This window comes from Mizuhopecten yessoensis, unplaced genomic scaffold, assembly GCF_002113885.1.
Source record: "Mizuhopecten yessoensis strain PY_sf001 unplaced genomic scaffold, ASM211388v2 scaffold10915, whole genome shotgun sequence".
Taxonomy (NCBI): Eukaryota; Metazoa; Mollusca; class Bivalvia; order Pectinida; family Pectinidae; genus Mizuhopecten; species Mizuhopecten yessoensis.
In genome coordinates, this window is record NW_018408785.1 from 450,224 (window position 1) to 462,961 (window position 12,738).

A 12,738-nucleotide genomic window follows, 5' to 3' on the forward strand; every position below is an offset into this window, starting at 1 on the left:
CATGTACAATAACCGCAAATTAAATTTAGAAACAATTACAGCAACAAAAGCTTAATGTGTTTTTCAATGACAGAAGTGATCGTGATGCAAGTCAAGATTTACTATAGCCATGCTGATCAGTAATTATACCACATTTTAAAAATGTTATGCAAATTTTCTTTGCACTGTTGCAGTTATTTATTGTAATCTAAACCTGTTGATCTTTTTGTGTAATTATTCATTATATCTAAGAACTTGTCCATTACTAGGTAGCTGTATATTATTAAGGCACTGGCTCATAATTTTTACTAGGGTTTATCTGTTTTAAGCATATGTGAAACTGCAAATAGAATTTTTTCATAAACAATGAAACCACCAGATGAGATGCATGAAGCAGGATATATGAGGGGTGGTCAGGAACATGAGGGGTGGACAGGAACATGAGGGGTGCACAGGAACATGAGGGGTGCACAGGAACATGATGGGTGCACAGAAACATGAGGGGTGCACAGGAACACGAGGGGTGCACAGGAACACGAGGGGTGCACAGGAACACGAGGAGTGCACAGAAACACGAGGGGTGCACAGGAACATGAGGAGTGCACTGAAACATGAGGGGTGCACAGGAACATGAGGGGTGCACAGGAACATGAGGGGTGAACTAGAACATGAGGGGTGCACAGGAACACAAGGGGTGCACTGGAACATGAGGGGTGCACTGGAACATGATGGGTGTACTGGAACATGATGGGTGCACAGGAACATGAAGGGTACACAGGAACAAGAGGGGTGCACAGGAACATGAGGGGTACACAGGAACATGATGGGTGCACTGGAACATGAGGGGTGCACAGGAACATGAAGGGTGCACAGGAACATGAAGGGTGCACAGGAACATGAGGGGTGCACAGGAACAAGAGGGGTGCACAGGAACATGACGGGTGCACAGAAACTTGAGGGGTGCACAGGAACGTGAGGGGTACACACTTGATATGAAATGTACACAGGAGATATGGGCTGTAAAAAGGAAATAGGAGGGTACACAGGGGATGTGAAGTGTACATAGGAAATATTAGGAACACATAGGAGATAACACCTGAGAAACGAGAGAAAGACGTGAGATATGAAGTGTAAATGGGGGATATGAGGTGTACACAGATAACATAAGGTGTACACTAGAGATACACTGTATAAGGTGTACACAGGTAACATGAGATGTACACAAGAGATATAAGGTGTACACAGGTAACATGAGGTGTACACAGGTAGCATGAGGTGTACACATGTAACATGAGGTGTACATAGGTAACATGAGGTGTACACAGGAGATATGAGGTGTACACAGGTAACATGAGATGTACACAGGAGATATGAGGTGTACACAGGAGACATGAGGTGTACACAGGAGATATAAGGTGTACACAGGTAACATGAGATGTACACAGGAGATATGAGGTGTACACAGAAGATATGAGGTGTACACAGGAGATATAAGGTGTACACAGGTAACATGAGGTGTACAAAGGAGATATGAGGTGTACACAGGTAACATGAGGTGGACACAGGAGATATGAGGAGTACACAGGAGATATGAGGTGTACACAGGAGGTATAAGGTGTACACAGGTAACATGAGGTGTACGCCAGAGATATAAGGTGTACACAGGTAACATGAGGTGTACAAAGGAGATATGAGGTGTACACAGGTAACATGAGATGTACACAGGAGATATGAGGTGTACACAGGTAACATGAGGTGTACACAGGTAACATGAGGAGTACACAGGAGATATGAGGTGTACACAGGTAACATGAGGTGTACACATGCGATATGAGATGTACACCGGTGGTATGAGGTGTACACAGGCAATATGAGATGTACACAGGTGATATGAAGTGTAAACATGTGATAAAAGGTGTACACATGCAATAAGAGGTGTACACAGGCGATAGGAGGTGTACACAGGCAATATGAGGTGTACACATCCAATAGGAGGTGTACATAGGCAATATAAGGTGTACACAGGTGATATGAGGTGTACACAGGTGATATGAGGTGTACACAGGCAATATGAGGTGTACACAGGTGATGTGAAGTGTACACAGGTGATAGGTGTACACATCCAATAGGAGGTGTACACAGGTGATATGAGGTGTACACAGGCGATGTAAGTTGTATACAGGCAATAGGAGAATTAAAGCATAAGCAGGATATACCAGAAATATTGCCACTTACAGCGTAGCTTGTCCATCAGTTTGCCAGCACACATGTGGGACAATGCCACCTTGAGACAGAACACTCGGATCCGCCCTCGGCCGGCACTGTCAAAGAAAAAATCAGGTCAAAGATGCGGTACTATACAATCCAATACAGTTGATAATACTGTTCACATCTTAGTTCCCTGTCAAATTCATTCAAACTTTATTTCCAAAATTAATAAAATATTACTTTCGAAATCCAGAAGATCAGGTACATACGAGATATATCCCTAAGGATTTCTATAACAGTCATACCTGCCCGTGTTTTTGCAGGTCAACCTGCAATTGACCTCATAACCTGCAAAGATTGTAGTTTGTTTTAGAATTATTTGCACTGCTCATCCAAATATTGAAAACGTTTAAAAATCACATTTTTTAAGATTAAACTTTTAAAATACTCCCTTATTAAAGACTTATTACTATGGTATCAAAAGGCAAATAGTAATAGTTTGAATTTCATATTACTAACTTTGATGGATTCGAAAAGTTCACATACTTAAATGACCTGCAACTAACCGGCTTGACCTGCATTGTATTTATGACCCTCATTGTGGAATCACTAATCTATTAGAGATGGTTTAGGAGTTCCTTCCCCTGTTACATGTAATTCTAATGAGTCAATTATGTCTGTTGATTGTTGCCTTAAAACATATTTACCCTAATGTAAAATAAGTTAAGTGTATGCAAAAATCGAGATAGCTTATGACTGATACTAATTATGAAAGCTAGTTTAATAGCACATTTTGATATACTCAGTAGTAAATAACTGTAGTTGGTAGGCATTTCTAACAATCTATCAATCCCTATAAAGGGGCTCACCTGTCCAAGTCAAGTTATACAAGCAATCCTTAAACTGACTTATTCTAGTAATAGTCAAACATTCAACTGACATAATAAGGCTAAATACCTGAATTACATAATTACCTGTCCTAAATAATACAGGTCAACCCTTTTGTTTACTGGTTCCCTGTCCCAGATAGTAAAGGTAAATAGTTAACCTTCTTGATTACCTGTCCTAGGTAAGATCAGAGATCACCTGTGGTTTACCTGTCTATGACAGTAAACCTGTCCTAGGTAAGATCAGAGATCACCTGTTGTTTACCTGTCGTAAGCGTTGATGAGCCAGCTAAGCAGCATCTGTATACACTGGTCATTGTCCACCTGTTGTGGGGAGGGTAGACGCTTGTTCAGATGACAAAATATACTGGACAACACCGACTCCACCCTTGAGCCGTTGAGCTCAGATTCTGGCTCCAGAGTGTTAAGGCCATTCTCTCGGAAGGCTTCAATAATGTTCCATATGTCCACTAGGTACACTGCAAACACAATAAGATTTATTTCAAACAATACAATTGTGAAGATTTCACTTGTGTAAGTAATAACAAATGATATAAGTTTGTTTTTATTTGTGTTGGAACAAATATTGGTGAGATAATTGGATTTGTCATTGTATTTCCTTACGAGTTATCTCTAAAAAAATCACTTTTTACACAAAGAAACTACAGTACTACTGGATTATTTATGTTTATCTGTTTTATAGGAATGATCTTTTATCATATTTACATTCAAGTGACCTTAAAGCAATCATTCCACCCAAAATATTCACAGTATAGAACTTAAATTTTGAGGGAACAGATTTTTGGGGCTGACATTTTATACAGCACTGTTAATACTGGGTAGTCAATAATTTCTGTATCTAAATGGAAACAGATTTGTTAGGGTACGTTTTGTGTTTTGGCTGTGAATATACCCCCCAGGTGTGTAAATATACTCCCCAGGTGTGTAAATATAAAACACAGCAAACTACAAGTACTACACTGTACCTAGATGTATATTTGTATCATTGTGCACATTTTTTAGAGTGCAAATCATGTAAAAGATTGACTGAAGAATAAAGTTACATAAGACTGCAGCATTATAGTGCAGTGTTCCCTATAATGGTGGGATGATGGATGCACAGATGGCTTGATTGCGACAGGCTAAGTCAGGTCAAGTGTGTCGATAAACAAGACTGGTACATGTGCAGCAAGCTTTAGTGCTCAACGCCTTGCACCGTTAATGACACACGTTAAATGTTTTATTGACAGAAGTGTTAAATATAATGGTAAAAGAGCTGAATAGTGGAGGAAATCCTAATCCCCTGAGAGTGAAATTGGAAGTAGGTTTTTATCGACCCCCTCCCCAACTGTCATGTGTCAATAGCTCCCACCGTCACCCTATTCCGGTACTTAAAGCGCGGATATCAGGATCACCACATCTTAACAACTCCATTGCAGCGGGTCATAGCCCAATAAAGTCTCATATAAAATAGAAAGGTTATTGATTGTGATTAACATTCAGAGATGGCAAGCTATCGCCAGCAGCCTCTGTCATTCTTCTCCCATCACAGCCCCATGTAGGACAATTAACACAGGGAAAACGGCCCTCCCTACCCGACAACACTATGTGGCAGGCACCATTCTCCTCCTGTGATGGGGCACATTACACAACTGCATGTATTAAACCGTGCGCTTTCCTACTTTGAAATTCTACGACAAAATAAAAGAAGAGATATTGGCGAAACCCTATACATAAATTCTTCAAGTTCAACACTGAGGATAATGGTATGAACACAAAGGAGACTTGCGGTTTGGTAACAACAACCCCTCCCTCACAAATTTCCATTGCGGTTTGGTAACAACAACCCCTCCTTCACACATTTCCATTGCGGTTTGGTAACAACAACCCCTCCTTACACATTTCCATTGCGGTTTGGTAACAACAACCCCTCCCTCACACATTTCCATTGCGGTTTGGAAACAACAACCCAGGCTCCCTCACACATTTCCAGTGCGGTTTGGTAACAACAACCCCTCCCTCACACATTTCCATTGCGGTTTGGTAACAACAATCCCTCCCTCACACATTTCCATTGCGGTTTGGAAACAACAACCCCTCCCTCACACATTTCCATTGCGTTTTGGTAACAACAACCCCTCCCTCACACATTTCCATTGCGGTTTGGTAACAACAAACCCTCCCTCACACATTTCCATTGCGGTTTGGGAACAACAACCCCTCCCTCACAAATTTCCATTGCCGTTTGGTAACAACAACCCCTCCCTCACACATTTCCATTGCGGTTTGGTAACAACAACCCCTCCTTCACATATTTCCATTGCGGTTTGGTAACAACAATCCCTCCCTCACACATTTCCATTGCGGTTTGGTAACAACAACCCCTCACTCACACATTTCCATTGCGGTTTGGTAACAACACCCCCTCCCTCACACATTTCCATTTCTGTTTGGTAACAACAACCCCTCCCTAACACATTTCTATTGCGGTTTGGTAACAACAACCTCTCCCTCACACATTTCCATTGCGGTTTGTTAACAACAACCCCTCCCTCACACACTTCCATTGCGGTTTGGTAACAACATCCCCTCCCTCACACATTTCCATTGCGGTTTGGTAACAACAACCCCTCCCTCACACATTTCCATTCCTGCACTTAACAGCTGCCTCGGAGACCAGCAAGCCATTTGCTTATAAGTTTGGCCCGAAGGAGATAACATTTACAATGCTGATATGGCTAACCCTCCCACCTCAGCAAGGTTGATAATTGTGATGTGGCTGACACAGCCTGGCTGATAATCCCGATATGCACATTTGTATTGATGATAACTGTAATGCGACACCTCGTCACACATTTTCCCTGCCTCGTGTTATCGGCGAATCACACTCTCACTGTAACAATATAGCTCTAATCTGAGCTAATGAATCAATCTTCATATCCATCCAATACTTTTTATGACAAGTTTTATTCAATTATCAGATAACACTTTCAATAATGTATGACACATCTTCACTAATAATATCTTCGTTTTTAACCATCAAAGTCCATTTATTTGACCACAGGGAGGTTTAATTGACAGATACTGACACCCTGTGGCGATTGCAGCGCTGATGTCATGACGATTTAAGTGTTTGACGAGGACCGTGATTGACACATAACTTTCCCAGGGATTCCTAGTTTTGTTCAGCTTTCTTTGTTTTAAACCTTTTGTATTGATTTATCAATCAATTGTACTTGTAAGCTTACTCAGATTTACATTAACTGTATCAATACACACACTGTCTTACTTACAATAAAGTTATCAGAATAGCATTTCAATGTTTACAAATGAAAATTTATTTTTTATAGTCAACCAACAATACTAATAATAAATAATCAGTGTTTATAATCACATATAAATATTAACAATCAAACACCAATGTTTTATAATCGACAATTAATGTTTATAATCGACAGTTAATGTTGATAATCACACAATGGTATTTACATATATAATCCCATCTCAATCTTGATAAAGACTAAAACTATACAACTGTTTCTAGTAACTACACAACTGTATCCACCTTTAATTTAGATATCTAGCCTTTAGTCTTTACACCAAACTAAACACTCTTAAAAGGCTTAGTTTGTTTTGAACACAAACAGGAATTGAAAACTAATTTTTGCAAGCTTTCGAAAATGTCTGTTTCCTTTGTCAAGCAAAGAGTTTAAATGACCACCGTCTCCTCCTTTGCTTGACAAAGAGAACAGACGTTTTCGAAAGGTCACAAAATATAAGTTTTTAATTCCTATTTGTGTTTAAACAAACTTGGCCTTTATTATTTATACCAGACTGCGGAATCTTATTCCAAATATTAGATTGAGCTATGGACAGTCTTTAGTCCAAAACTTAAGACAGTCAGAAGGACTAAACAAAAGGAGACACAGATCATTTACATTCTTTGCTTGACAAAGGAAACAGATATTTTCGATTCCTGTTTGTATTCAAAACAAACTTAGCCTTTATTAGTGTTCTTATTCTAAACAATCCTTAATTCACGATATCACACAATAATGTCATGATGCTATTTCCTGCCTTACTCCCAGTTATACCCCGACAAATACTGTAAGGCCACTCTAGGCAAACACAAAATAACTAGTGATACCGTTATGAGAATACCCTATCATCCTCTTTCCCATGAAACATCCTTCAAAATATCTTTACTACCCTTGGGAGCACTTAAATTTAGGCCACCCCTGCTCTCTATAAGGTTCTAGAAGTGTTCTCAAAAGATAATAAAATCACTAAAAGGCAAATAAAATTCTTACATATAAATTCTGTGCTTTACTTTATTTCACGTGGATTATTTTAACTTAAAGTTCATCTTTCATGAAGTTCATTTATGGCTTTTCACCTGCAATTCATATGATTTCATGAAAACAAATTGATTCACAAACATCCATAATCATCCAAACCCTACCACCCTTTTAAAACATTACTTACCATTTCTATCCAGCAATAAGCCCATGCCTGGTAAAAATCCCACCCATCGTTTTCAGATCCTTCAAATATATTTTCTAATTTAACCCCCTGTTTCCCTGCAATAAGTCCATTCCCAATTTTCCATCACATATTCATAGTAGACCCTTGGCTTACTGCAGGTTTACAAGGCCAAATAAATGTTATTGTCTGTTACTTACTGGTTACCCTACCTACCCTAAATTATTGTGCCCACCCTAATTTTCTTTGGACAATTTTCAAGGAAAGTCAAAATAACTCTCCTATATAAACCTTATTAAAAAAAATGGAGAAATAAAATGCATTACCTACCAACCCTAATCTATTCAGACATGTTACAGGAAACATGTTTTTTTGTTTGGCCTAAGGGAACTATACAGATCATGGTCATATCTTGAATAGACATTAATTTCAAGCATTATGATTGATATAAGGAATAAGCCTTTAACATAATTTTAAAGGCCCAGATTCCTTTGGCTTAGGAGAGGTAAACCATTGTACCCGCTATATGTCTACACATTATCAAATGACAAACTGATGGAGGTCAAAATAAAACCTACGGTTAGTTTTCTTCTGGACAAATCGGAGCTTGCAGGCAGTTCTGTATGTTGCAAAACGGATTACATCGAAGTTGTGGCCCCCTGAAAAACAAAATAAAATATGTCTGTAACGGACTACCCAGTGTTCACAGCCCTAAGATTGCACTTTATTTTGTGAAGTGTTCATATTTGGAACTTACAGCAGCAGTGTAGATATAGGGTAATTAATCTGGACAGAGAGACCAGAATAATTGTAATATTAGATGCAGGGGGATAATACATTCAAAGCTAATAGAAATTTGATGTTTTTACCCCCTTCTTTTCATAAAATTGGAAATATTAAGTAGACACATGGACAATGTGTTAATTCTGTTCTCTCTAACAAAGGTCTCATTACAATGAATTATTGGCATTTTAGATAAGGGTACCATGTTCTGCCACACAAACTGTCCCCCTGAAGTCATTAATTAACCAGACATACAGGTGTCTCCTTTTCTCACTGCCGCATGTTAATGAGTATTCACCGCATGGTAGGAAAACTGTTAGACAATCCTCTCTATTGAAAATGAAGTAATTCATTATACATATGTGAGGCCAAATGACTTCACAGCCAGATTATTATACAACTACCAGCATTTCTCTCTCTGTATATGGGGAGTGCCAGAGAATCTTGGAAGCCTTACAAACCCCCACAAAGCCTGCTCACAGACGTGTCAGTCGCAGCAGAGTATCATAATGCACATCATTGTCAACTTTGAAAACAGATAATGAAGAAAACATCCAAAGAAGAAAAAATCAATCAATGTTTGGTTCTGAAGTTTAAACAGAAAGGTCGGACACAAAGGATGATGGGAATCGACTTTAAAGATGCAGTGCAGACCCATAACAAAGCAGAACTTGTGGAGGATATGAAAATGGATTGCAAAGCTTAAACTAAGGTAGAATTTAGGATGATAATTGCTTGTAACAGAAATTACAGTAGAAAAAAGGGGGAATTTGAGGATGGTTATTGCTTGTAAAAGCTTTCGAAATAAAGTATAAACTTGAGGATAATGAAAAATGGCTGTCAACCATTAACTGCGAACACAACAGAAACATGGAAGATTTGCCTTGAAGAGCAGCTAGATTGAGGACATCAGGTGGATAAATGTGTGGACATGTGATGGGACGAGAACAGCCCTTGATTAGCTGTGAGTGGCCCCCGATTGTGTCCTAATTACGACACGGCACACAAAGAATAACTAGTGATTTGTCACAATCTCTCCTATTAGCACAATATCAGTGACATATTGATCTCCTGCTTGGAATCGCCTCTCACAAAACAACATTCCAGAAAAACCTACGCATCTCGGTGACGAGCTGACGGTTGTCTCTGAATGTGTCGGATGCTGGACTGAGATCCTCTAGTATCTTGTTCTCATCTTCTGCATTATTGCCCTGGATATAGCCTGCAAAGATAGAAGTATAATACAAATTTAAAGTTAGATCGCCATAGCAACCATTTATTGGTAATGTTTTCCAGTATTTCAATAAAATGGTCAGCAAAATAAAACAATTCAAAACATCGGTATTCACCTACAAAATTATACATCACACACACAATCAACATTTCCAAAGAAACAGTCAACATACCAAATCATTCGACTTAACCTCTCAATAGGGTTGTCATGGAGACGTTACCAAGATATTTGCCTGTAGAATAACAATTGCATGTCAAAGACTCAAATAAATTAATTTTAATGGTTTTTAACTGAAATAATCCTGATTGTATCGTCAGAATAAAATTAGGCTGCAGGTGTGTTAATACAGCGACCATTTTGTAACAAAACTTTTCATCTGATTTTGACATGACCTCACGACTTTTAAATTGAGCCTCTCCTTCAACCTTTGTACTTTATTTTGACATGACCCTTAAACTTGAGTTTCTTGTGACCTTTGTACTTGATTTTGACATGACTCTTAAACTTGAGTTTCTTGTGACCTTTATACTTGATTTTGACATGACCCTTAAACTTGAGTTTCTTTTGACCTTTGTAGGTACCTTGTTTTGATATAACCCTAAGACTTGTGATTTAAGCTTTTGGTGACTTTGTTCTTGGTTTCACAAGACCCCACAACTTTTAGTTTGAGTCTCTTGTGACCTTTGTACCTCATTTTGACATGAATCCATGACTTTTAATTTGAGCCTCTAATGATTTTTGTACCTAATTTTGAAAAGATGCCATAACTTTTAATTTGAGCCTCTTGTGACCTTTTGCGTTGTGTGACATCCTGATATTCTGGACCCAGGAGGTCAGTTACATGGTGAGTGACCACACACACATTCTCACCAATATGAAATGTTTCATTGTGATGGTCAATAAAATCAATTACAGTTTACAATGTAAATGTATCACATTAAGGCCTCTCAAAGGATAAAAAGTTCAGAGAACCTGCCATGTTTACCAAGAACAAAGTGAATTATATCCATATCTCTTATAAAATTCATTGTAAACAACGCTAGCCACCTTTCACTATTGTAGCTCCCTAATATAGATAACAAACACAGCTCCCTAATATAAATCACAAATATAACTCCCTAACAGAGATCAAAACTGTAGCTCCCTAACAGGGATCAAAACTGTAGCCCCTAATATAGATCACAACTGTAGCTCCCTAACAGAGATCAAAACTGTAGCTCCCTAACAGAGATCAAAACTGTAGCCCCCTAATAGAGATCAAAACTGTAGCCCCCTAATAGAGATCAAAACTGTAGCTCCCTAACAGAGATCAAAATTGTAGCCCCTTGCCTGAGGAAAGGTGTAAAACAGGGTCACCCTCCTCAGCATCCTCCAATCTTGTACACATAGAACATCTCATAAAAATGTCTTGTTGAAACATGGGTGGGAACATTGTGTGAGGAATGGCTCCCAATTGGCCTATAGTTTTTGTTCAGACACATAAATCAGACTATCTGGCGACCCCAGTGTCATGTGACCCCAGTTGTGTGACCCAGGCCGTGTCTTCTGGTTTGAGAACACTGCTCCACAGGGGAAGCTTAAAGACCTTGTATACTTGTAACATTGTCAGGAGAGCCGATCCTGACATCTCCTCCAGTGTCATCCCGAAGATTCAAGCATATACCTGATATAGCAGCACCCATCAAGCCTGGCTTCCTGTGTAAATGGTATTAATGTGTCTGAGGAATTGCAATTTCCAGATTCTCCTTGATGTCAACTGCTATAAACTCAATATTTCCAATAAACTAACCAAGTTTATTTTTAATCATGCCATTTGCAATACCTATCAACTTTGCCGTTGAATTGTGTGATGGAGAAGATCTGAGGAAGTGACCTGATCACCACACAGGACTGGTTCCATTTGGCGGAACTATCATGCTGGTATCTCTGGGAGCCATGGCAAAGTCTACATACAAATATCGCAAGACATAACCAACTTTCCAGTCCCTGATCTTTCTTAAAAAACATAACATCATCAACCTTTCTGACCTAGAACCTCTCTTACATGACATCACTAAATTTCTTGTCCACAAACCTTCCTTGCATGACATTACAGACCTTTATAACCCTAAATCTTTCTTTGACGACATTTTTTACCTTCTTGTCTCCAAACTTTCCTTGCAAGGCATTGCAGACCTTCCTGACCCCAAACTTTCCTTGCATGACATTTCTGAACTTCTCATCTCCAAACTTTCCTTCCATGGCATTGCTGATTGACATTTCCAACAACCTAATCCCAACACCTTCCTGGCATATAATTTCAAACCTTCAATTTACCAAAAATTTACCATTGTAACAATGCAGAAAGAAACTACAAGACAGCAACGCTTCAACATGAAGGTACACAAAATACAAAACTTTAATATTTCCTATTTAGTTTCTGGAACACCAAATTATTTACTATAATGGAACAAAAGATGCCTTTAGCTTTCGTATTATATATTTCTTGGGTATCACCAGCATGTGTGTCTATTAATAGAGCTCATTAAGTGGAGTCAGGTTTGGAATTTAAGCTTTCCAGGTACCCAAAATGGAACACCTCATTTTAAGTATTAAAATATTCAAAGTATTTTTCTTCATTTTAAGAAATTTTTGACACATTCTGATGAATTTTAGTCATGTACTCCTTGAAATATTAATTTGAATGCAAAAATGTCCATGTTTAGAAATGTATAAATTGACAATATGGTCTATTTGTAAAATATCAAAACCGAACAATATGTCTAATGAAAAACATGTAGTTCCTAATGCATATGTTTTTAAACTGAAAATTAAAGTCAATATGTTAAAAAAAAAAGTAAAAAACCTTCATATGTTTTGCATTCCAAATAGTTCTGCTGGTTTAAACAGTTTTCATTGGAGTGTTGATCAATTTACATACAATGTTAAGTTGTCTACTTACAAGAGAGCATAGACAAATTTTACCTGTCCTCAGACACATATTAACGGTCCTCAAGACACATATTACCTGTCCTCAGATACATATTACCTGTCCTCGAGACACATATTACCTGTCCTCAGACACATATTACCTGTCCTCAAAACACATATTACCTGTCCTCAGACACATTTAACCTGTCCTCAGACACATTTTACCTGTCCTCAGACACATATTACCTGACCTAA

The 12,738-nt window shown here is 38.5% G+C and overlaps 1 protein-coding gene across 4 annotated transcripts in view; it reads right to left on the reverse strand.

Annotated features, from left to right (window-relative positions):
* LOC110463543 (dystrobrevin beta-like) overlaps window positions 1-12,738 on the reverse strand; it is a 120,997-nt gene that overhangs the window by 89,299 nt on the left and 18,960 nt on the right. For all 4 annotated transcript variants that reach the window (XM_021518206.1, XM_021518207.1, XM_021518205.1 and 1 more), the window contains exons 2-5: window positions 9,457-9,561; window positions 8,135-8,215; window positions 3,340-3,553; window positions 2,215-2,300 (exon numbers count right to left, since the gene is read on the reverse strand). In XM_021518206.1, coding sequence (XP_021373881.1) covers window positions 2,215-2,300; window positions 3,340-3,553; window positions 8,135-8,215; window positions 9,457-9,561 — 486 coding nt within the window. The remainder of the gene's footprint in view (window positions 1-2,214; window positions 2,301-3,339; window positions 3,554-8,134; window positions 8,216-9,456; window positions 9,562-12,738) is intronic.